Source organism: Lingula anatina, chromosome 6 (genome assembly GCF_051362555.1).
Source record: "Lingula anatina isolate TDL-2025a chromosome 6, LinAna3.0, whole genome shotgun sequence".
Taxonomy (NCBI): Eukaryota; Metazoa; Brachiopoda; class Lingulata; order Lingulida; family Lingulidae; genus Lingula; species Lingula anatina.
In genome coordinates this window covers 16,480,948-16,506,793 of record NC_141772.1, presented here as the reverse complement: position 1 = coordinate 16,506,793, position 25,846 = coordinate 16,480,948, and the positions used below count along the sequence as shown (strand labels likewise).

Genomic DNA, 25,846 nt, shown 5'->3' with positions numbered 1-25,846 from the left:
AAACAAAGACAACATCACACAGAAGCATTACATTTATTTTAAAAAAAAAGTTCACAGCGTGATTACTTCAGGTTAAATAAAATTAAAAATATAAAAAACACCTCTATACCAATGTTGTTAAAAGTAGGAAGTGCCCAAACAGCCAGCTATAAATATTTAAGTTATGACAAACTGCGACTACACTACTTCTGTCGATGATCATGGCTACTTGACACATTTTTTTACATAACCACATGCATATAATTGTTTTCAAAAGCTGGCAATACTAGGTATCAAAGATAACAAGTTATATGTGCATTGACTAAAAAAAAAATTATTCAAAGGAACAGAAAAAAAGACTAGGTTAGTTGAATAGTAAAAGAAAAATTAAAATTAAAAAAAATCAAATTAATCAAATTTCATAGAAAACATGACAAATTATTTTTGAAAAAAAAAATTATATTGTGCAACAGTGACCTACTGGTTATGAATTTCTATTCATTAAAAAAACGATATATGATTCAACATTTAATCATTACCTGCCCAGAAAACGCCAAATGGACATGGTGATTAGAATGCACAGAGGGTGACATAAGTATTGCACCCCCTGTGTGAATAGTGCTCTATGTGACATGGGGGACCTGTTTGTTCAACAAGTTTTTTTTTTGTTTAATGCTTGCTTTACCAGTGATGAGTTTTCATCCATGTGTTCTACTAAAGGTGCCTCGGAAGGTAAAATGGTCCTGCTAGCTGTCACATCAGGGCCATAGCCTCCAGGGGGGGCAGGGGGGGGGGGCAGCTGCCCCCCCCCCCTGGGATTTAGAATTTTCCACACTGGTAGGGGGACACCCCCTCCCCCCTCAGGGGCTTCACCCCCTTGTGTCCGCTTACTGCCCCCTCTGGCATTTTGCTCAGGCTACGGCCCTGCACGTTGCAACCATGTTGACGGTACGGGAGCTCACAAATGAGAGAAATGACATTGTTTCTCTGAGGGAGGAGAGTATCAATGTTACCCAGTCAGCTGCCAGATATGGTGTATCTCATCAGCCTGTGTATAGGGTTTACAGAAGGATGGAGGACACTGGTGATGCCCATAAATTACATCGAAGTCGCAGCCCAAGGATGACTAATACCAGAGACGACAGGCGCCTTTTTATGCTGTCAAGGCTTAGGAGGTTTAAGCCCTGCAGGAAATTAACATTGCAATGGTCGCGCAGTTTGCAGGTTGTAATTAGCACAATAACTGTACAAAGAAGGCTCCATGCTTCAGGTTTTCACAGCAGGATTGACAGGAGGTAGCCACCCATCACTTGGTAAACAGATGCAGAGGAGTGACATGGGCTACAAGAACCATTGCCCGGACAGAGGCATCTCGATAGTCTGAAGGTTCGTAGGTCTGAAAAATCTTATTGGACAGGAACCCCCTTACATATTTCAAGATGATAACGCTACACCAAACAGGGCCAGGGCAGTGCAAGAGTGGTATCAACAGGGTGGACTGGCCTGCCCAATCATCAGATGCAAAACCCCATTGAAAACCTGTGGCAAGATATTGGAAATCAAGTGGCAAAGGATCTCCCCTTTACCAGAAATGCTCTAATCCAAAGTGTCTTCAGAGCCTGGGCCAACATATCCCCCTCAAAATTCATTAATCTTTATCAGTCTATGTCTAGAAAGAAGGTGTCCATATTGAGATTGTGTTGCTATCCACAATATTCTGGAAATTAATTATGACGATATCTTTTGTGGGTTTCTTCTGCAAGAAATCTCTCTATTTGGCTTGCTGTTGGTCTTTCAGATGGTGTGGGGGAAAGCAGCTTTCCTAACTTCTCGCACCACATGGACGGCGGCGGTGTAAAACCCTTAAGGATAATAAGTGATGTCCAGTCAAGCTGGAAATTAAAGTCAAATGTTAAAGCCCCTTTCTCACAATATGAAGTATATGTATTCACAACAGGGAAAAGTGTTAAATCTTAATGGTTTACAATCTCTCCCGTTTAATTGTTTTTTGTTTGAGTTTAGTCAAAGTTTTTGAGAGTAAATCAGTATTCGGTTTAAACTGGTGTTATAGGGAGATTAAGGAGGGTAAATCTGTTTTTTGAAACACAGATATTTAAATCACGTGTGAAAGTTGAAGACACTGAAAATCCTGAAAACGTAACTTGCAATTTCTTAACGCTTACTTCTCATCCTTATTTAGACCATATGAAATAATCTATCAAATGAAAACCAAAAATCCCGAAATCAGGTATATTCCTAGAAACTTTCACTCATGTAATATAAATGGCTACATTTATGTTAATCACCGTGGGCTTCAGAATACGTACAATTTACCATCTCTACCAATGCCCACCAAATAAATGTGTAAAAGTTATTTGCAGTAGTTCCCGATTCTTAAACTCGAGTGAGACCAATTTCCCCTTTTGTCAAATGAATTTTATGATGAAATATGCCAGAGACGATATACTTCTCTGAAGCATATTCAGTGCGCACCGATTTAACAGTAACTCATTCAATGAAGTATAACTCACCTTCAAAAAATCTGATATATTTTCGAAGTTCTCAAAGCAAGGCAGATTGTAGGCACGTTTCCCATACCACATTTCCCAAAGCATGACCCCAATTGCAAACATATCTGCAGGTGCTCCGTACTTTTCCTTCTTCAGAATTTCTGGTGCCATGTAAACCAGTGTTCCACATAGTGTACCAGTGATGTCACACTGCGGTTTTGTCAGTCCCACATCAGCAAGTCGAACTTCATCTCTATCAGTTACCTGATGGCATCAAAGGAGTATTTGAAAAAGCGCATAGCATCATAAATTGGTTATGTACACAAATGTTTCGTATTTGGATAATCACATTTGTACTGAACGGCAGCAAAGCGTTATACACAAAGTATTGAGTCAATACGCAAATTTAATAATACCATGAGAAGTATATGTAGTATATGAAATGCAATTTTTTTTATAACTGATAAGATCTGAGTCACTAAAACTTGTATCTTAGGAATAACTTCCATCCAACTTCAGACTTACCAATATGTTTTCCGGTTTCAAGTCTCTGTGAATGTATCCTTGAGCATGCATGCACCTTAATCCAGTGCATATTTGCTTACCAAAGTAAGCGACAGAACGCACGAGGCCAGGATCTAACCGTTGCTTCAAACCAGGGTTTATGATCTCCCGTTGTCCTTTGGGACTTGTCGCATCTGCATTTAACATACGATTTGCAAGGGTTTTGGGGCAATACTCCATTAGAATGACAAGGCGCCTGTTACCATCTGGCTCTATGATGGCGCTGGTTCCTATGAACTTGATGATGTTAGGGGTTCTGTTAAGTCTCCTGTATCAACAAAAATAGTCAAACTGATCATGCCAAATGTAGCAAAATTATTTCCTCTTTACCGCATTAACAGACATAATTAATATTAATATACCCACCCGTTTCTAAACAAGTACCACATTAAAAGAACCTTTTTCGCCACTAGTAAAATAATTAAATAAGATGTAAACATCTATCCTAATCTGGACATCTCACCTTAAACTTTCCTCTTCTAGTATAGCCTCACCCACGTTCTCTGCTGTTGCAAACTGCTTCATCACCTTTGCCGCTGCCATCATGTTGTTTCTTGATAGAAGGGTCACGGTATAAACTTCACCAAACGTGCCAGTGGCAAAAGCAGGCAAGATCCATTTAATTTCTGTATTTGCGTTGATGTCTTCCCGGATTTTTGTCACGTACAACAACCCTAGGCATCCCTCTAAGGTATCATTCCACTGGAGCTTTTTCTGGTACAGTTGCAACTCTGATTTCGCTGTCTGACTTTCACTTAGCAACCCTTTTATGAGCTGAAGGTCATCATCTAGGAGTTTTGGAATAGCACTGAGTAGGTTATTCAGTGTGGCAACCGCAGAGTTCAAGTACCGCATCACCTCTTTCGACAGGTTTTCTTCGGACATAAAATGTTCGAGTACTTTTGCTGCAATAGTTTCCATGACTGCCGCTTTGTGTTTTGTATACTCTTTGATTTGTTTCTTCTCGTTCAGACGCTCTTTTAGTGCTACCCCAAGGGCAACAGGGACAACGAAAAGTGCAGCTACGAGGCCTATTGGAATCCAAATTGGAGAAGTGACGCCAATGATGACTTTCTCAGTGGTGGTGAAAGTAGAAGTGTCCTCCACGTCTCTTAAGCCTGTGGGGTTTGCGTCCTCGACTACAAGCATATCGTTGCTGGTTAACTGACCTTCCAAAAGAGCAACTTGGTTCTCCATGATGTTGAACTCTACGTGGAACTTTCCTATAAGCTCCTTCTGTGCATTTGTGAAGAACTCAGTGTTTGTGTTCCATTCCTCCAGTAGTTCGCGGATTCTCCCTAGGATGAGGGTTCTAGCTTGTGTGTAAAGATCATCCCAATGGTCAGTTGGCCTTGGACAATCGTCATCTTTCCATTTCAGGACACGCTCTTTATTCTTATGCAGGTAATCTTGGATTTGTTGTGCAGCTTGTTGAGCCTTTGTCTTTAAAAGCCCTAGCAATTTAAAACGCTTCCCTTCAAAACTGTTCTTTATCTTTCCAATCTGTCGCATGATTTCAGCAGCTTTCTTCTTACGTTCTTCCTCAGATCTTTCAAAGATGTTCAAAGCTGACTTTAGATGAAACGCGGATCTTCGCAGAATGTGAACTACTAATCTAAATTGGGTTTAAAAAAATTTTCTGGTAAAAAGGTTATTGGTATTATGTTATAAAATAAAATGTACAGAGTTCATACATGCTCATCCTTATAAACCGTTCACTAAATGACACACTGAATGATATATTTTATGGTGACCATAGTAAAGGAAACAGTCAAATAAACATTTTGTTACCTGTATTTAGTCTCCTGATTTGATTTTAGGGTCTTAGGAAAAAGTTTCTTCAGCCCAACAAGGAAGTTTGAGAACTCGGGTGTTGCACAGCCTTGTTTTAGTGCACTTTGAGCCTGATGTATGCATAATGAATTATGAAAAGATAAGAAAATAGAAACACTATTACAACAAAAACACCTTTCGCGAATATTTTAAAAGCATTTCAAGAGACGTTTTGTGGTACCAGATATATTAAATAGCATTTTGATCAAACATTTCGTAGAAAGGTTTTTTATATAATCAAAAATATTATCAGAATTGTTTGACTTTAGAAATATCCCAGAAAAAAGAGAAAATCACTACAATTACTAAATATAGGGATAAGGTCTGTAACGGTCCATTTTCGAACTTGACCTGAACTTAACAGCTATAAATATGCTCAGGGCAGTGCAGATCCTGCATTTAAATCTTAAGTTATCGCGCCTCGAGGAAGATTAGAATTTCTCTATACTTCCAAGATAATAGTTTGATTGGAACCATTTTCGAATAAGTTCTGTTTTATTTGAAGGAGATGAAAGGGGATACAGAATTGCAAAACCATATGTTATAACGTCCCGAAAACCAAAGTGCAAGGCTTTAAGTTCTCTTGCTTAAATGATGGAATACTCCAAAGGATATTGCATCTGCGACTTCAGTAAGTTCAAACTAAATTCAAATATAGAAGTATAATTCAACCAGTTTTAGTTGAGTATTATTCCATGTTCTGCTTGGGGTTTGTTTTTGTTTGTGTTTATCCTGGCGACAATTATAAAAATGTTAAATTACCGGCAATTTATAGTGAGGGCATATGCCATGTTCAAAAAAGCCTGGATCTGAGAAGAATACAAAAGACAGTGTTGTAGAATTAACAATCTAATGACACAGAATTTCCGCGTTTTCGACACGAAACAGATGGCGTCGTCTATTTTGGTTCAAACAGTGTCTACTGTTGAGCTATGTCCGAATCAGAAGCCTGTTGTTAACAGACCTTCTGATCCATAACTGGATTTACATGTACTAGGTATAGAACGTCCAATAAAGTGAAAAAACTCACCTTTGTCACCGACATAGGGAAAAGCTGGTCTGCAGTAAAGCCGTCACAGATGTTTTGCAGCTTGCGAAGAGTGTCTTTGAAAACATCATCCTTCTCTTTTTCTGGCACCTGGTCCCATTTGTTGAGAACAAAGATGGCTGTTGAAGGATTGAACAGACGAACTCCAGAAGCAAGTTTTTCTGTGCCACTATTTTTGTCTTCTGTCTCGAATTTACCCCTCACTACATCGCTAAGGAGATCCTGAAGCTACAAAGAAGAGACAACGCATCGATACTTATATACGTACTAACTTCACCACTGAAATTGACAGAATATTTGCATTGGCGTCTTGTCCTGCCAGTTTAAAAAACCACTACTTACTGTTGCCTCAAAGCTACTGTATTAGGCCTGTTCGTATGATATTCATATTTCACAAGTCATACGTAAACAACTCAGAAAAATAAAATAAATTCAATTTTACCACCAAAAAGAGGTTAACACAATTATTCCTGAATGTGTGCCTGCCATCAGACCACGTGGATCTTCATAGATGACTATACCTCAGCTATAATCTCTTAAGAGATTAGTACAAAAAAATTGACTTAAGTTGAATGACTGAATGGATTCATTAACCATTGATTAGTGTGAAGAAATCAGCGTTTGTCCCATGAAAATCGAAACAAACAATAATTATCCTTTTCACCTCCAAAGGGAGTTATGCGAAGATGCGAGAACTACAAGCGGTGGGTTTCGCCTTTCTCTTCTTTCAAAGTTTTAACCTTTGCAGAAATGAAATTAGCACTAAACTTATTGAATTCTACAACTGATCTGGACGCTGCCCAGTCATACTAATCTCTTAAAAAGTAAAATAGTGAAGAGAGAACCTTATTTATCTAAACGGACGATATCACTTACTTCCTAACTTACATGTACTGATTTAACCCCTTCATCCCATGAGGGACATGAAGTTGCAACCATGCCCTCCTACCGACTATTATTCATCAACATAAAATGTTTGAGGAAAGAGGTGAAAATTGCAATAAGCGTTACCCTATCTTCTTGCACTCCTCCGGCCACCATGCTGTTGATGACGTAGATGAAGGAAAATGCCTTGGCCAAGTAACTCTTCGTAAGTTTTGTCATCATTTCACTCTCTCCTATACCCGGGCTGTCCATGATATAGACACCTCCCTGTAAATAAATGTTTTTAGATGCCTTTAATATGAAATATATTTTACATATGTGAATAAATTGTGAACTTCTTAAGCCATTGCAACATCATTTAACTGATAGCCTGTTTCTAAGAAATGGATGCTAAATTTGCATTGAAATATGTCTTGTTTCATTATACTGATTAAGAAGGAAAATATTTAATGTGACGGTCATTTCACCACGAAATCTTAATTTTCAGAGATATGTGGGTACGATTCATACTTTTTATGGAACTAATTTAACGATATGTCATTCTTTGAGATATAATATTGGTTCAGGGTCTCCCAAAATTTGCCAACGCGTAGCTTTTGTTACCTGTAACAGAGGGATAGGCCAAAATAACTGGACTCTGTTGTACGGAAATTCCTTCTTCCCTCGTCCTTCTTCCTGGAATATGTAAGGCTTCAAAACCTTAAGAGGATCTGGCACTTCCAGGTCCAAAGTAACAGGTTGTATACTGGTGTCCCAGAAATGTGCAACAGCCCTCCTTTGGTCACCGTACCTTAATTCACACAGCACGGCGGTACAACTGAAGAAATCCGTTGGAAGAAGATCTTCCCCAAGGAGTAGATTCAACAGGCAACTCTTGCCAGCACCGGTCTCACCTGAATATATATGAATGAAATATGGCAAATACTGAAATGCTATAGCAAAGAGTCCGATTATTATGCAAAATCAATATTAATGCATGATCGCGAATTTACACAGTCGTGTGCTAATGTAAACAAATGCCAGTTGACAGATCGTAGGAGAATGGGCTGGCATACCTAAAAAGCAGAATATCGCAAGTCATGGCACAAGTCAACGAACTGATTTTTTTCATATAGACTTCATATAGTTAAAACCTAAATTTAAGATGTTTTAGATTAAAAATACATGTAGGCCTACTGTTGTCTCATCATGGCAGGGCTAAGTCTAACTCTCGACTAAGAACTTGAAAATTAAAGGGGCCACTATGGCAGATATTGTTCTGATCAATCATGTTAAAAAGCTTAAAGCCCTCTTTAATCATTCAGATATACCTGCTACTAAATTCCCACTTTCGCTTTTAGAGAGTTCGTCAATGCTTTCACGTAATCTTTCTACCACTCGCGGAATGTTTTGATTTAGGTCATCACGTCTTTTTTCTGGTAAACCAGCAATATACTCAATCGTGTCTTTGTATAATTGCTGTAGCTGTTTTCTTGTCTCTTTATCTTCCTCCAAGGCATCTGCCATTAGTTCAGCGGCCTGAAATGAAACAAAAAGCTACCATTTACAAAATTTGACTTCTAGTCCACTTCTAGTCCACTTCTAGTCCACTTCTTTTAAAAAAAAATTGACTACGGACTGCCTCTAAATATCCACTGTGTTTGTCTTTTCATTTCGATATTGTAGTGAATTAAAACTAAATTAATATATAGCATATATTAAGCTGTGGGCCTGATTAAATAAACAAAAAGCGAAGTGAGCGCGGATATCAGGAATTATTACCCATTTAAAACTTACATCAAGTGGTTCCTCAGCCACACCTACACCATGTTCTTTTAGGTATTTCCTCAATCTGAGGACGACGTCGTCCTTGTTCTTCACTTCAGCGTGGTCTATCCCTAATTCTCGTAACTTCTTTATGCCTTCTTTCAAATTAGATATAGCATCTATTTCATCTAACGAAATTGGGGGTGAGTATTTATCAGCCATTTTTTCTGAAGGAATGAAAGAAAAGGAAGGGAAACTTACATTTTGATCTCTCTCTCTCTCTCTCTCTCTCTCTCTCTCTCTCTCAAACAAACATGTTTTTTACTTTTTCCATTGTCCACCAATGTACATGTATGAAGGAAAGTCAATTATCGACTTTTCTGACTAATATTCATTTAGGCCTTTAGATTTATTCGCACGATCAGCATGTTTAAAATTATTCGTATATAATAGGTTCATAGATTATACAAAAATCATTTAACACCTCTACCAGTAAAATATTTTAGAATATTTAAACATTTTATCAAACGGAGTGAAGGTAAATTTACAACGAGATAACTTTGATAGTTGCAGGTGTCATTTTACGCGACATTCAACATCAAAACAACAACTGATCAGTCGGAGGCCATGAAATTATGATATCCAATTGTTAATTGTACTGGGCCAATCGAAGGTCAAGAAACGAGACCAATCAACAGTGGCTGAGAGTAGTGGACGGAAGTAGTGAATGAGAGTTTAATAGTTGCAAATTATATGATCTGCATAAGTTTATAAAGGAACAACCAACAAAGAGAACAGAAAGCATTTAACCCCGACTAATCCATCACTATCTTCAGGAGGATTTATTTTGATTTATATGATTTGTTTGTGGATATTTCTGCACGGTGGATGATAGATTAATCTTCAGTGTTAGTGACTAAATTAAGTAACATTTACACATATGTTACCTTATAGGTGACGTCAAAATTGCGATTTGGGGTAAAAACTGGAAAATCGATTTCTCATATTTCTGCTTTACCTAGTTGGATAGCCGGACATGTGCGCCATGAACTGAAAATGTCCGACATGTAACGTCAGCATGTCAGTCACAATATCCGTACTATCGGATGACAGGGCATTAAAAATCCCCTGTCCAGTTATCAGCGCTTTTTGCCACTGCATGAAGTGCTCCAGCGCATTGATACTAACGAGAATTTTTAATGAACATTTTCTAGTCTCCTCGCAAAATTCTGGGATTTATTTTTACAACTTTTAGTAATTTAAAGCAAATTCATAGTCTACTGACAATTACTTAACTGGTTGGAACTAAAATAGAATATCCACGCTTGGACTCTAAATCAGATTCTCTCAAACGTGTAATGAAAATGACACCAATGCGTATTCCTTACTACTAAATTTTGGCCTATCACTGAACCGGTTCTGGCCTGGGCGGAGTCCTTTCTGTGTCCCGTAGTGCAATCCTGTTTGAGAGTAAAAGGATAATAATACTTCACGTGCCGACAACTGGCTGTTCACTGAGCATTTTTTTTTTGCTTGTGCATCCTTTTCACGACCTCAGCGCTGCCTGTTTCACGGTTGCACAAGGGACGCAGAAAGGACGCCCTTCAGTGTAAAGGGGGTTTTAGAAGCATGGTGCAGACATATTGGCGCAGTTCTTTGTCTCCGTATTATGTGTGGAGGACATGGTAGAATTTAATGTTTGTATTACATAAATACCCAGCAAATTTATTTACTTTTAGATACAAAATAAGAAATAAGACAGTACAATTATTCCACCAAAACAATTATCATGAAACTAAAAGTTTTCACAAAACAATTTCAATTTGATTAATATTTTTCTGAAATCTAAAATTCTAAATAAAAATATTTGACAAACCAAGGTCTTGTTCTTACTTGTATAGATGAAAGAGTGGTAACTATCCAGTCTGCTGGAATTTTTATTTTCCGACCAGTGAATTTTAAGTCGCACCAGTAAATTTTAAGAAATTGATGTTCCGAATGTCAGAAAACGGAAAAGTTTACGTCACAAACTGTGACATGTTGAAAAATGAGGCCACTATTTCACAGTGTACCTGATGTAAGCACTCTTTTGTGCTGCTGTTATTACCGGACTTATCTTTATAATTAATACATGAAAAATGCCTTTCAAATGTCTGACATGATCAGAAAATGTTTGACATAGAGATAATTTATGTCAGACATGAAGCCCACCTGATACCATGAGCTTCTAATTGAGATGTGGTCTGGTCCACTTAGGAAGGGGACTATACTGTGATCTGGCCTGTGACATATATAATCGACCAAAATGTCTACCCACCCTTCTAAAATCAGTGCCATTTTGATGCATGAAGCGTATACACTCACCTGCCTGTTAGTAACAAAAACAAAAGCAGTATCCTGTTTTTCAAACGCTAATACAAAGTACTGCAGATACGTCAACTAACCATAAGTGTCGTCCCCACCTGAGATACCTCTTTCTCGAAAACGACAACGCCCAGAGTAAAAAATAGGTATATAAATCACTTTTTAAATCATACCTGGATGTGCCGTTGCAAAAACAACTTTGACCTACGCGATTGTTATACAAATGATGGCAGCTGATCTGGGGGTCGATTTAATGGAAGTCGCACATTCTTGGAAGAGAGTTGCTTCGCCGAAAAGAATTAAATCGTGGAGTTTCTTTATCCTTCGTTTGAATCCACGTTATGTCCAGCAAAGGTAAGTTTTATACCTGATTCTGTATTTACTGACGTACAAATTAACCAGTGACCCTATTTGCACGTGGATAACGCAGTCTGACAACACAATGGACATAAGCAGGTTTTTCGGTTAAAGTCACGTCATGTAATTCATATTGTGTTTTTTAATACATATTAAAATGACGGGATTCTATCAAGTGGTCATAATGATATAAAGTGCATGACAAATGCCTACAAAACGTATTTTAGACCCCGTTACAATACATAGATCGATCTAGCAAGATCCACCCAGATCCAACAGGTTTCTCGCTAAATTGCATTCAGCTTCAGTCATTTAGATGTCTAGCACGCCTACTGAAGTTGTTTAACGATAGTTGTTTACCCCCTAATAGCTTCAGTAGGTGTGTCAGATATCAGAGCCGCTTAAGCGGAATGCAATTAAACGAGAAACCCTTCGGAGATGGGTCGATCTTGCTATGTCGATCTTGGTTAAGAAACGGGGTCTTACTTTTATTGCAATATACTCAGATATTGCTGTTCTGGATTCAATCTCTTTTTTTTCGCCGACCTCAGTTTCTGGGGGAGAATCATTGCTTTTTCTTTGAACAAATGATGTTGCCCAACAGATCGCGTGGTAATCTAGATGTACATTACACTTATACCACGTGATCGTAATGCATTGGCACATGCCTTTTGAAGTTTTGCAGCAGAATGGCGAATAATGTTCACGTCGAAATTGAATCATTGTTTAAGCCCCCAGCCTATTTGCTCCCTTCTGTAAAGTGAGGGTCTCAACAAAACGCATAACAACAACAAAACCACCAGGGGGTGTTAGTGAACTAGTAGGCTATATCTTCACCCTCAGCAGAACTAGAATAGTCCTATCTGCGATTTAAGTCAGTCACATGTATGCTAAGATTCACAAATACAAGTGTATATGCTTGTTGGGTCCCAGATATATGATATGACGCCATATAACTCCTCTTTTCAATGCACAACGCTTGTCGTATAATCGATTGACCTCGACTGCATTGCCATAGTGATAACCAAGGTGACAAAGAGACAGACTCGGCTGTTACCTTGATGGGTCAATGGATCTGAATACAACACAGAGCCTCTTTAGAAATTAATGCCTTAACGCCCCTATTTGACGATTTTGATATCTTGTTTCCAGCGTGCTCGTTCAACTTCCCATGCCCTAGTTAAATTGACACATAAATTACTATAGGAGGACTTGAATCATCCCCCACAACAAAGTCTTATGGTCAGGTGTTATTCTTAAATTTTGTTAAGGCTTTCAAAAGGATTGATCACAATATCTAAATGAAAAAAATTAGAAATTCAAGTGATACCAGACTTTCAAAGACGATGGATTTATTCCTTTCTTTGCGAGTAAAATGCAGTAGCTTTAATTCTGATTGGTTGGAGGAGTGCTTCAGGGTACTAAATTAGGCCTAACTCTTTTCCTTGCAATGATCAATGACCTGAAAATCGTGTTGTCCAGATGTTGATGATACTTCCATTTACGAAATTTGCAAATTCGGCGAAACACCACATATATTGCTTTATAATTTAAAGTTTATTGTCGATTTTCTTTTAAACATATACTTTGTACAACTTCAACCGTAGGTTTCCAATTTTACCTAATAAACTATTATTATTATTATTATGATAATTAGTATTATTATAATCACCATAATCACCAGCATTTTTGTATTACTCTCAAGGCCAGTAATCTTTTAATCTAATTTTGACACAGATAATAGTGCATTTTCTCTCTTTTAAAAACACCGACCCATTCACATCTTTATCATTTTTAGGTTAAAAACACAAAATACTTGGAAATAAGAGGCGGTAGCAGCAATGGCAAATATAATTGACATAACTCTAGACACCATCGAGTCTTTGAACGACTCCGTGGAGGCCTTTGATATTTGCGATCGTTTTGAGATATACACTGACGACATTGAAGATCTACAGGATCTAAAAGAAAGGCTTCGCTTACATTTCGAGGCAGAACACTCTCAAGTTCCCAGATTGGAAAGGGTATAGTCTATGTCTTTCTTTTTATTCAAATATACTCACGTTTACTTTTTTTTGCGTTTGTTTTGTAAACATAGAGGCCAATCAGAATAAAAAACCCGAGGGTCTTCTGATCCACGGATCAAGTATGGCGGACTCTACCTGAAAGAAGACCCGACTAATCTGCTAATGGTTTCTCCGTTTCACACGCTCTGTCATTGCAGAGGTCCAGCAATTAAACCTTGGGCTAGTGATTCAATCCGCTTAATGGCGCGTGTGGAGGTGGGGAGCCCATCTGCGGATTTGTCTGGTCTTCTTTCATGCAGGGTTCTCCATATTTTATACGTGGAGCAGTTGATCCTCGTTTTCCTTATATCAGTTGGGTATATTGAATATGTTGTTGGGAGCCAGGGTACAAAAGTTACTGTATGTTTATCTAAATATATATAATTTTAGGCCGCTGATGTTTTCGCTGAACTACGAGAGAATGATACGCAAAGAAGAAATGCACTTCAGTCGATCTTTAAAACCATTAAGGAGTCCCTACCATTACTTGACTTGAGCATCTTAAAGAGACTGGAAGCTGAGAATGTTGTATCTGAGAGCGCAGACACAAACGTGCGTAAAAGGATCACCATGCTCGAAACTGGTAACTGCCCAATACTTGTAGCAGGTAGGAGTTATTAACCAAACAAGTCACTGTTTATAATCAAATTACTGGGCAGTTTTATCAAAATACTCTTCCTCTGTTAATATGTCATTCAAATTATATATACTATTGAGCTCATAATAAATTAGATGTTAACAAAAGTAACAGTTTTTTATAACTCAACTGGTAGTGATATTTTTTTCATTTATGAATTGATTGTATTACATGAACACAATACATGTTTGCTCACTGTGTTATCGTTAGCCAGTCGTTGAGCTACCCATTGGAGCATGGGGTGTTACCCCCAGACGTGTCAGCTCTAATACCTTATAATTATTGCTGTTAACAAGTGAACGGCCGGATAACAACCTGGAGCGTTTTTCTGAGCTCAACCTTTTACAACATGTGCAGTTGTAAAAGGGAACACAATCACAATATCCGATGATTACACAAGCACGCATACGCATACTTAATAAAAAATACATGTATTTTATCCATATGATATTTCTAGATTGGGTCATTGATTTTTAATTTTTTTATTCAATCAATTCTATTCACATTATTTTGCATTATCGGTTCATTCATTTATGTATCAAACATTGCTTTTTACATATGTATTTGATTGTTTGTTTATTACTTTGGCCTTATTGTATATATATATATAATGAAATGCAAAAAGTACTTCGTCAAGGCATTGTTACCAATGTGTTATGAAGGCTTTATCATGTTATTTTCACTTACAAGGCTTTTCACATTCTAGGCGAAACTTCTTCGGGGAAGAGCACGCTTTTGAACCTTCTCCTTGGCAAAAAGATCCTACCGGAAGCCCATTTAAGCTGCACAGCAGCGATCACAAGAATAAAGTATGGAGAAGAACCTAGAGTATTCAAAGTGACATACCAACCTGACGGCAGCAAGAAGTCGTCGGAAGTCCCCATAAAGAAGCCTGATGATTTGTGTTCGTCTTTGGAGCCTGTTCTATTTCCTAAAGGTGCAGCGAGGGAGGATGAACTGGAAAAGTGCACTGTTGATGTTTATTTGCCATTTGAACTGTTAAAGGTAATGACGTATTTCATAAAGACAGGGTTTATGGAAAATGATGTATAGATTGTGTTTCTTAAAGATATACCTCTATGTACGTGTAAAATTGTGACATGAAACTAAATTGGGAACTGGTATGTACATGTAATTTCATAGAAAATTGTCTAAGGTATGACGCCTTTATATTAAGTATCCACAAAATGCATAAACAAAATTGTGTTATGCCCTTAGAGTGGTGTGTATATCATCGACAGCCCTGGTATTGGTGAGAGTGGTGTCATGGATGACGTGGTTCTTGACTTCATTGCCAACAATGACGTCTTTGCCTTCATTTACGTCATTATGACTGATAAGTCAGGCGGAGTACAAGAAGATAGGGTAAGTTAAATGCAATAATATTTCCCACTGATATTGTATTCTAAGCTTTTCTCAATTCTCCAATAATATTGCTTGAAATATACTTGCTCAGTTTTCCCCAGACAAAATTGCATTAAAAGCATTTGAGTCTGTATTGCTTAAAAATATTCAAATCAACATACTTAAAGTTGCGAAGAGCCCTTGCGGGGTGAACATGAACTTCCTTTAATTAATATAAGTGACCATCAGTCACCATACAAATATATTCGCCCTCTTACTCCTTTGTTAAAATAATGGAATATTTCGAAAACAAGAGATGATTTAATTTCAAAGTTCACCGTAATAATTGTCAGAAATATGAAAATAGCTTAACTATCATCACAATGGTATAAGTGTAATAATTACCTTCTTAATACACAAGAGCTGATTAGATTTGATTACCTTATGGTTATGTAACATATCTGATCACACTGATGGGTCATGTGCATTTTTCACTCGGAGTTGGTGTCGCATGTCAGTTTTGTCTAGTGCTGTTATAGGTACTACTACTATATACTTTCACGCAGTCGGGCGTCTAGGGCACCGACAAAGATCTCCCACTGCGCTCTGTCACGAGCTAGGTGTTGAATAATTCCCCGGGTTTTCCTCAGTTGTTTCAGCCTCCGTGTGGTCTTAGGTCTGCCTCTTTTTCTGTGTCCCTCTGGTGTCCAGTACATGGTTACTTTTGTGGTGAAACTTGGCCAATCCATTTCCATCTCTTTTTCTTGATGACTTTACTAACGCTTCTACGGTTGGTTTGTTTTAACACGTCTTCATTGGATATAGTCCTTGATTTGTTTGAGGCTTGAGGTGTGAAAAGTAGATACTGTAGCTTCCTGAGATAAATCGTAATATCATCCAGCGGTAGGTCAAAGAAATATGTGTGATCAGTCATCGGCAGTGGTTTCCCACCTAAGACTACAACCTGGAAGGATCGTATGCTCTACCAGATGGGTCGTCAAAGAACAGTTGTCAGCTTTTTCTCAGAGGACTCAGAGAAAATTTTCTTCACCTAACAGAAGAACCCACATTACAATGGACCCATCAACTTCATTGCCTTCACGTGCATTACTAGGTGCACGTTTGGTTTTCCGATAAAATGTAGTTGTTTTTTCATAGTACTGATATAAGAATCTTTCTTCCATGTCAATTTTGAGATACTAGTAGGTTTGCTAAATACTTTTTGGGTTAGAACTTGCCAACGGTAGTAGTCATAATGAAGGTCGAACCATCATCAAACCAAGCCAATTTGGTCTTTTTTCTATTTCAACAAGCTTCATCGGGATCAAAGAACGCAACAATTCTTCAATGGCCTACCGGGCAAATAGACAAGCCTGCCTTTTCTCCTTGTTCGAATCCCATAGAGCATTTTTGAGATGCTCTAGGCTGTGCAATAAGAAGGAAAGAGGACTGGCCGACTAAACGAGAGGAGCTGAGCCAGGCCTGATCAGGCTTTTGGTCAAAGTGTATATAAAATACTCATTAACAAGCCTTATACCACTATCCCAGCTCACGTGTTCACTAGAAGTTTTTCTGATTTCATTTTTTACTGTTTAAAATCCTAAACGGCCACCAACAGTCAGGAATAATATTTTCGCTAAATTGACTTAAACATTTTAATAATTTAAAAATAATATTTGTTTTCAAAAATTACTTTCAGCTCACTTCCAACACGTTCCATTTAATCTAATATGTGTGATAGCCTTTTCTTTCTCGTTTGAAGATGAGAGAATAAATGAAATGATTTGAAGTGTGCGAAGACCATATGATAGCATCTTTATCTTATTATTTATCTGATGTTCTTTCCGTAGATCCAAAAATTGCTCCGGCAACTTCAAGATATGAAGGATACTGCTGGAGAGCCAATATTTGACCCTGGCTGTGCTATTTTTGTCTGCAACCGCTGGGATCTGGTGCCAGAGGACGCAAGGAAAAAGGCTTTAGAGAACGTACATTTGGCAGTAAGTGAGGGCTGGAACCGGCCCATGGATTCATCAAAGCAGATATTTACCCTTTCTGCTAAAATGGCGTGGCAGCACAGTCAGGCTGGGTACATGACTCACGACTACAGGCGGCTGGTCAGAGGCATCAAGGGCCTGATTCCAGTGAGTTTGCAAAGAAGGACGGAGCATGTGCACCGGTGTGTTTCAGTTTATTTATTTCTTTATTAAAGTAAACTCATTCCGTGTTCCTGAGTAATAATACGACACCCAATTTAACATTATGTTAATAAACAATATCTATTTGTAATGTGCGTTTACATTTTTATATAGCGCGCTGATTTTGAGCCAGTTCCTGAGGCTGTTTAAAATATTTTTCATAATAGAGGTTATTTATACTATGTTTATTTTAGATGGGGCAAACATATGGTAGAGCGCACTATAGATTGTGCTCAGCAGTATCTTCATTCTGCCAATTTGACAAGGGATGAACTTGAGGCTCAGCACAACTCCCAGAAGAAACGGCTGGACAGACTTGAGAAAAAGTCGGAAGAAATTTTGAAAAAACTAGACGAACATCTTTATAAAGAATGTGAAACCATTACTGATTCTTTATCTAAATATCTTAGCAGCGATCCTGTCTGTGCTCAAGTTACCTCTTGGACCAATGCCGAAGCTCCTTATGGGTTTAGTTGGAACTATTTAGAAGGAAGAATAGAAGATGCCATCTGTAAAAGATGATTGATGCCATCAGGTCTTGGGAAACGGACGAAAAACATTTTGAAACTCTGAAGAAAGACTTGTTCAAAAAATTCACTAGAGAATTCCAGTTAATTGAATCTGAGCTGCGCATGATTGAAAACATGCTGGAACGGTCCTCGGAAACAGATTCCAGTGAAAGTAGAGATTTGGCGGCCTACATGGAATTACAAGACCTAATGGACAATGAGGTGAACAAAATGTCAATTGTAGACTTTAACCTAGGTGAAAAAATTGCACTCGGTTTATTTTCACCTATCATTTTACCCATTGGTGCGTTGGGTATGCTTCTTGCGTCACCGGCATTTCTTTTTGTTGACGTAAAAAAACATGTGAGGAAGAGGAAAGAGAAACAAATCTTAAAACAATATGACCAGAAGAAATGTGAATTTCTTCGAGATAGGTCATCCGAGGCTTTGAAAATAATGGCTAAGCGTGATGTTACAAAGGCCTACGTCGATGCTCAACTCCAAGAGGCCAGGGATCATCTACAGATGGTGCGCGAGTCCATTCCACAGCTTATATCATCAACAAGAAAGTACATGCAGTCCATTAAAGAAGATCAACGGTCTAAAGAGCAGCTCATCGACACCTATGACCCTGTCGTCAAGAAGTTTACCAGAGTTAACCGTGCGCTGGAAGATTTTGCTATTACACATCTTTTATCGTACGATTATAACGAGACAGATGTGGAAGCAGACATCAGACTTGTTAAAGGGCCAACGTCATATAAAGGAAACTGGACTGAAGTTTTCTCTGCCATCTTAAAATCTCCAAAGGGTCAATCCCTCAAAATATCTGTAAAACGATATAAAGGGGCTACATGTGAAAAGCAAGTACGTGAAGATATCATTGAAATGAGGTGTGTAGAAATAAGAAGTTAACTCTTGTCTTAAACATTCTCTATGTTTACTTCAGTTTAGTTTTTTCTTTCTTAATCGTAGAGATTTATGGCTGGCACCATACATTAAATAGGACATAACACAAGGACAAATTATTTTTTCCAGAAAAATGAAGCAACAAAAGAGGAGATTCATTCCTACCATATTGGGTACTTATTTGGACCCCACAACTGAACTGCCATCTCTTATCTTGACCCCGCGTTTGACCAGTTTGAGGGTCCTCAGCAGTGGCAAGGGTAGTCGAAAAGTCGTCCCGGGTCAGCTGGTCCAATGTTTACTCAAAGAACCGATAGATTGTCTAATCCAACTGGCGGCTGCCTTGGCCTACCTGCACAAAACGGCTTCGTCTGTTTGGATTTGTCTATGGATACAGTTATGATCACCGTGAGTATTTATAAAAAAGAAATATCAAATTTTATCTTGAATTCTCCTTTCTCTTGTGATTTAGTTTGATTTTGTTGCTTTTTGACACAGAGCGCAAAGAGCATTACAAGAAACAAATAAACAGTCGCGAACTCACAACCTTGTACAAGATAAGGTGTACAGGTATCAGGACAACCCCCCCTCCGGACATTTCCCCCCTGACAATTCCTCCCTGGACAATCTTCCCCCCCCCCCCCCCGGACTTCCCCCCCCCCGAAGAATAAATAATTATATTCAAATATAAAGTAAAGAGTATGAAGCTCAAATCTATTAATCTATTGTATGGATATTTCTTAGTGTGATAATGCATCTCAAAGATAGAAGATATTTAATTCATTAAACAAATTATTTTCAAGTAATACAAGTACAGGAAATTTCAGAAATAGAAGTAAAGAAAATTTTATTAAAAATCTTATCAAAGTATATCTCCAGGTAAAGTGGGGTAAACAAATGATCTCATACATCCAGGTAACATTTAGATGAATTTAGTGTTACTTTTAATTGTTAAAATATCCGTCCCCCTGATTAAGTAAGCCTTGCACCAGGGTGCATCTCTAGGGAGAGGTTGGGTAAACATATTCTCTCACTCATACAGGTATCCATTTGATTATATGTCACTTTTAATTGATTGACAACTATCCACCTACTCACTTCCCGCCGTACAAAAAGAAAAAGAATTAAAAAATGTTTACCTGTTGAACTGTTCATATGTTTACCCCACCTTTACCTGGTTATACTTTGATTAAATATTTAATAATACTTTCTCTACTTGTACTCAACTCGGGGGAGGGGGGGTGTCCGGGGAGTATTGTCTGGGCGGGGGGATTATCGGGGGGGGGGGGGATTGTCCTGGAATCTGGTGCACATGGTGGAATTGACCGTGTGTAATGTGTAATGATATTCCAAAAGAAAGATATAGTTGTATGGTGGCATGGAGAATCGCCTAGTAATATGTAAAGGAAATAACTAGAAATTTTACACATACCTGTTTACACACATACCTGTTCACTTAGGGGAGTTAGGTCGCAATAGTTCATGCACATTAACTTCATGGTAGCACTTGCTTAATCCTCTTTTTTTCTAACGTGACTGGCGTACTCATTCTCCGTATTTTACTCAACGTCAAGAGGAGGCGTGTTAGTCTGTTAATCTGATTGCATTCAGCGAGGGTCCCCGAGGAGTAAGTGAGCTGTTGCGACTAAGTTCATTCTGAACGATCCCTTATATTTTTTATAGGCTGGGCGGGATAAAACCGTGAAGTTAGTGAACATTAGCAAGCCTGTCACGATGCCACCCCCAGATCCCAACTCCCCCATAGGATCTATGGTTTATCTCCCCTACAGCGTCCTCGATGGCACCAAACCTTACGATGCTGATGCCAACATCTACGCCCTTGGGCTCATGATGTGGGAGATATGGCATAATGAACATGTGTACAAAAGCCAGAGAATTCTTGTAGTTGGAGACTTCATTGCCGGCATTAGGCAGGGCAACTTCCCCCCAGAGTTTGAAACTGGTAAAATGGACCCGACCTTGGAGGCATATTGGGAGAAGACCATGAGGGCTTGTCTATCCGGGGAAATCGCCATAAAAGACTGCAGAGATCGGATGCATGGAATACAGGATTTACTGAACCGAAAAGAAAGTGCTGTGTGATGGTGTTAATTGTCATTAAACGACAGAACAGGTGACCGTATTTTTATTAAGGGGCATGTATTTAATAAAGGGTACTTTGATCTTTAAATATGATATTCATTACAGAGAGCATGCAGTGTAGCTGTTGATTTAATTTCCTAGATTTTGTACAGGGTAATCACATATTCATACAAAGATCATGCTATGTACTTGTCTAATGATGGTTCATCTTTGAATTCGCGTTAATCTATGTTTTTGTTTGTTTGTGTGTGTGTTATAAACTAATGCTTAAGGTTTGCTTTTTCAGCGGCAATTTCTTTATTCCATTTTATTCCATTGACTTGTACACTACTATTTATACATAATAACATTTGTTTCTTATGTGAATATTCTTTGGAAACACATATATAATATATTTTATATAGAAAAGCTCTAACCGTTAGAAACCTACGCTAGCTTGTGTACAGAGATGTCATTTGGCTCTGCATGGGGGTAGACACGCAACTTTAAGAGTTAGTGTTTTTTTATTATTAGCATGCATCCTACCCTTATATAAATCGCAATATTGAACAGTGATGTAATGCATTGTTGGTGTAGGGCGAATGCTTTTTATTATTTCATTAACTCAAGAAAATATTCACTGCAAACTTTTAAAGAAGGAACCTAGTAATTCGAAACTATTGGCGTTTTTCAAAAACGACTCTGTCACTTTTATCGTAATTAAAATCAATTACTATTTTTTACTATTTTTCTGTTGTTTAAATGAAATTGATATTACAGTCAACGACTAGTCTTATTTCAACGAGCCAGAGTGTGTGGATAAAAGAATCAATCAACGGGATGTAAAAGATAGCAGCATAAAGATTAGTCATTCTTTTAAGTTGAGATGAAGGGAATTAAATGATTTGATTGAGCGCTTCTAATTCGCTTTTAATAAATACTTATAGAGAAAATAATAAAAAATATATAATATGTAAGAGCGTCTCCATGACCAAGTAAATGAAAGTAGACTGTGGAAAAGGTTAGAATGTAAAGTTTCGGAGCACCATAGAGACTTTGTGATGCACCGTGGTGTGGAAATATGACATGATAAGAAATCTTGTAATTGTAAATATAGAATGCACGAATAAACATTTGGGCTACACAACAATATACGTTTTTCCTTCCTACTGCAGCGTGGTAAATTTATATGACTATACTTAGTTTCTAGAGTCATTTGGGTGTGTATGTGTGAGGGGGTGTCAGGAACAACCGCCGTGTAGGGAGGCCAAATCGGTGTCTACGGTGTCTGGATATCACGGTCTCTTTCCGCTGCGCAGGAGGGCTCGTTGTCTACGATTAAATATATAGCAGGTTGGTGGGGGAGGGTTAACTGGCCTTGGGTGACTCGTTTTGCTGGGTGGGGGGTTCTAAGTTTGATTAAATTCAATCGAAAAAACGACTCTGTCACTGAGAAGCTAGTGTCGTTTTTGACGAATTGTTCTTTGTGTGTATGAGGGGGGGGGGGGGGGGTGAGGACAGGTGAAGGGGTGACCTGCGATGCAAGACTGGAGTAAAATTTTACTTTTATTAAATTTTTCATAAAACGATTTTAAAAAAAATCCTGTTTGTCGAAAAAAATGTCGGTTTTCGAAAAAGGAACCTGGCACCCAGAAATTCATTTAGTTTTTTCAAAACGATTGTGGCAACCAGACACCATACGTAACGGTTCTGACGCTCAGAAACCAGAATCGGGAGTGGACGGAGTGAGGTGCGACTGGCTATGAGCGTTTATCTCCACCATATAAAAGAAATCCCAGTACCTACGCGCATTTAACTTCTTTAGTGGTTCCTACAGCCAGTATCGACCAAGGACAGCGAAATTCTAAAATTTCACATTTCCACGTAGTCTGTGTCAAGGCGACAATTTATCGTTTAAACACTGCGAACTGAGCGGTGCGTGAAGAAAACCCTATGGTGCGTTACTGTCTTCGATTTAAACAAAGTAAAATAAATAAATAAATAAATAAATAAGAAGGGCATGCTATCTGTTTACCGTCGCCACTGTTGAATAACGAAATTAGCGTTACAGACATTTACTGAAGTTATTATTACTCTTCTGTATTGAATACCGAAAATGAGTTTTCCTACATCTTATTTTTTAATGTTTACCAGAATGATAAGTCGCAACTACAGCATTTGAACACGGGACCCCTCACACCCGAATCAAGCGTGCTAATCACTAGGCCATCACACCTGATCTGCTTGATCTTGGTGCATATACCTGAATGAGTTTCATTGAGAATCTCTGGTTCACTTTGAGCTTGACTGTAGCCACCCTTGCGCTAATTTGCTCTACCTCGATGATGTTCTTGCTTAGCGCCTTGTGTATCAGAAATCCAACTCCTTGTTGGCCATTTGAAGCATATGTATGGTACAATATATGTCCGCTATTCAAGGTAATTAAGCGTTCTTCCGCTCGCCTAAATTCTGACAAGCCTATCACATGCCATTTAACACCGGTTTCCTGGAGTTCAGTTTCCCATTCTGCAAGTCTTTCATTGTTCTTCAGAGCTCTAATGTTGTAAGTAATGATGTTGAAATTTTTCACTGGTTTGATGTTCGGTGATCCTTACTGACCCAGAGATTCTTAGCACCTCCTGCACTCTGCTGGTCTGAACCAGGATAACCTCCTAAGTTCAGGGCGTTTGTGCGGCTGGGTACTGGAGGCCGTGTGTTTGTTGGTCGTTTCAAGCTGGATTTTAGGCCTACTCATCCCACGCTGGCCATTGCGGGTTGGGAGAGGGTGTTGAAGTTGGCAACGCCATTCCTAGGCAAACTTGTGTGAACACACTTAAGAGCTTTGCCTGCCCTATGTTTGTATACGGTTTTTCTCCGCTAGCCTTATGATCCGGCTGGATTTTTGCTACTAAGGCAGTAGTGTTTTTTGTGTAGAGTTATCCTAACTCCTAGTCAGGTTGCTGTTCAAAGCTTACGGGTCCTGACCCCCCGCATGATACAGGTAGTACTGGTTTTACATGTTTACCAGAACGTCAGTTGACAACAGTCTGCCACTACCACATAGTCATGGGTGATTTCAACGCCAAGATCGGGATAAAGTCAGACGAACAAGAGCGTGCCACAGGGAAATTTGGCAGCGGAGAGTGGAATGAAAGAGGAGACTTACTTATTAAATGGGCGACATCAAATAACTTGAAGATCATGAATACCGTCTACAAGAAGAAGATATCAAGAAGATGGACATGGCAAAGCCCAGATGAATGTACAAGAAACGAAATTGATTACATCATGACAAACAGACCGAACTTCTTCACGGATGTGAAAGTGCTTAACAGACTAGATGCGGGCAGTGACCACAGAGCAGTTATGGGAGTGATTATCAAATCCATCAAAGAGACCTAGTATCGAGCAACTGGTCATAAAGAAAGACAAGTTCCAAATCCTCCTAACGAACAGATTCAGTGCACTAGAGCTAGAAGGTGAAGTTGGAGTAGATGAAATGAACGATAGAATAACGACCACCATCCTAGAATGTGTATCAGGAGTCGCACCGGCCATTAAAATGAAGGACTCAAAGCTCTCAACAGAAACAAGGATTCTCATGAAGAAAAGACGGATGATGAAGAAAATGGAGGTAAATAACAACAGGGACATCAGAAACAACATCGAATATGCAGAACTGGATAAGAAAAAGGCAAGGGAAGACATCAGGAAGCAGAACATGAAGAAGATAGCAGAGACCATCGAAAATGGAAAGAGCGTGAAAAGAGCAAAGAGATCCTTTCAACTAGGGCAGGATAGAATGCTGACTCTTCTAGACAAAGATGAAAACGACCTCACCACACAAGACCAGATATTAGAACGAGTAGAAGAATTCTATGGAGAGTTGTATGATAGCAACAAGGGAATAGAAATCTCAACAAAGGCATGCGATCTACCAGACATAACAGCTTGGGAAGTAGAGTCAGCAGTCCAGAAAATGAAGAACGGGAAGGCAGCAGGAAATAACAACATCAAAGCAGAAATGGTAAAAGCAGGAGGAGATATCCTATCTCAGGAATTAGCCAGGCTCTTCACAAAGTGCTTACATCTGAAGGAAATTCCTGTAGCATGGAAGAACGCCAACATGATCATAATGTTCAAAAAGGGCAATAGGAAAGACATCAAGAATTACAGACCCATCTGCCTACTTTCTAATTTGTACAAGATTTACACCAAAATATTGACCGAAAGGCTAACAAGACAACTAGATGAAGCGCAGCCAAAGGAACAAGCAGGTTCCAGAGGCCAGTACACCACTACTGATCATATGCACACTGTCAACCAGCTCAAAGAGAAATGTCTCGAGTATAACATTCCACTATGTGTAGCATTCGTTGATTATGAAAAAGCCCTCGACTCAGTAGAAACCCAGTATATACTGGCATCCCTGCAAGATCTAGGGATCGAAGATGGATACGTAGACGTCCTCAGAGACCTATACACCGATAGCTCTGTAACAGTCAAACTACACAAGACCACCAATAAGATCAGGATCAAGAAAGGTGTACGCCAAGGAGATACAATCTCTCCTAAACTTTTCACAGCAGGATTGGAACGTATATTCAGAGATCTAGACTGGCAGGACAAGGACATAACGGTACCAGGCTCAATCACCTTAGGTTTGCAGACGACATCATAATAGTAGCAGATGATGCAAAAGACCTCGAAGAAATGCTACAGGCGTTAGCAGATGAAAGCGCAAAAAGTGGGCTAAAGATGAACACCAGCAAGACAAAGGTGATGTTTGGACCACTAACCACCCCTTGCACAGTG

The 25,846-nt window shown here is 38.8% G+C and overlaps 3 protein-coding genes across 4 annotated transcripts; 2 read left to right on the top strand and 1 right to left on the bottom strand.

Moving 5' to 3' along the window:
• Positions 1 to 796: 796 nt before the first annotated feature.
• LOC106174710 (uncharacterized) lies at positions 797 to 11,104 on the bottom strand. The gene is made up of 11 exons (XM_087015409.1): positions 10,930 to 11,104; positions 8,596 to 8,792; positions 8,130 to 8,337; positions 7,423 to 7,712; positions 6,946 to 7,086; positions 5,917 to 6,162; positions 4,845 to 4,957; positions 3,517 to 4,668; positions 3,015 to 3,321; positions 2,511 to 2,753; positions 797 to 1,871 (listed from the first exon to the last, which is right to left on the bottom strand). The coding sequence occupies exons 2-11, from the start codon at positions 8,785 to 8,787 to the stop codon at positions 1,704 to 1,706; spliced, it is 3,060 nt and encodes a 1,019-aa protein (XP_086871535.1). The 5' UTR covers positions 8,788 to 8,792; positions 10,930 to 11,104; the 3' UTR covers positions 797 to 1,703.
• A 110-nt stretch (positions 11,105 to 11,214) lies between these two features.
• Positions 11,215 to 22,198, top strand: LOC106178620 (transmembrane GTPase fzo-like). Of its 2 annotated transcripts, XR_015335043.1 has the most exons (9): positions 11,215 to 11,283; positions 13,085 to 13,310; positions 13,743 to 13,959; positions 14,696 to 14,994; positions 15,208 to 15,354; positions 17,184 to 17,512; positions 17,726 to 18,907; positions 19,079 to 19,357; positions 20,633 to 22,198. XR_015335043.1 is itself a non-coding variant. In XM_087015410.1 (7 exons), exons 2-7 carry the CDS (start codon positions 13,128 to 13,130, stop codon positions 18,051 to 18,053), a joined length of 1,503 nt encoding a protein of 500 aa, XP_086871536.1. In that variant the 5' UTR covers positions 11,215 to 11,283; positions 13,085 to 13,127; the 3' UTR covers positions 18,054 to 18,933. The 2 variants fall into 2 exon arrangements, 1 of the variants encoding a protein (XP_086871536.1); XM_087015410.1 differs by lacking the exons at positions 19,079 to 19,357; positions 20,633 to 22,198 and having other exon boundaries at positions 17,726 to 18,933.
• A 1,899-nt stretch (positions 22,199 to 24,097) lies between these two features.
• LOC147761259 (protein CFDP2-like) lies at positions 24,098 to 24,433 on the top strand. The gene has a single exon (XM_087015253.1). It carries the CDS (start codon positions 24,098 to 24,100, stop codon positions 24,431 to 24,433), a length of 336 nt encoding a protein of 111 aa, XP_086871379.1.
• The last annotated feature ends 1,413 nt before the right edge of the window (positions 24,434 to 25,846 follow it).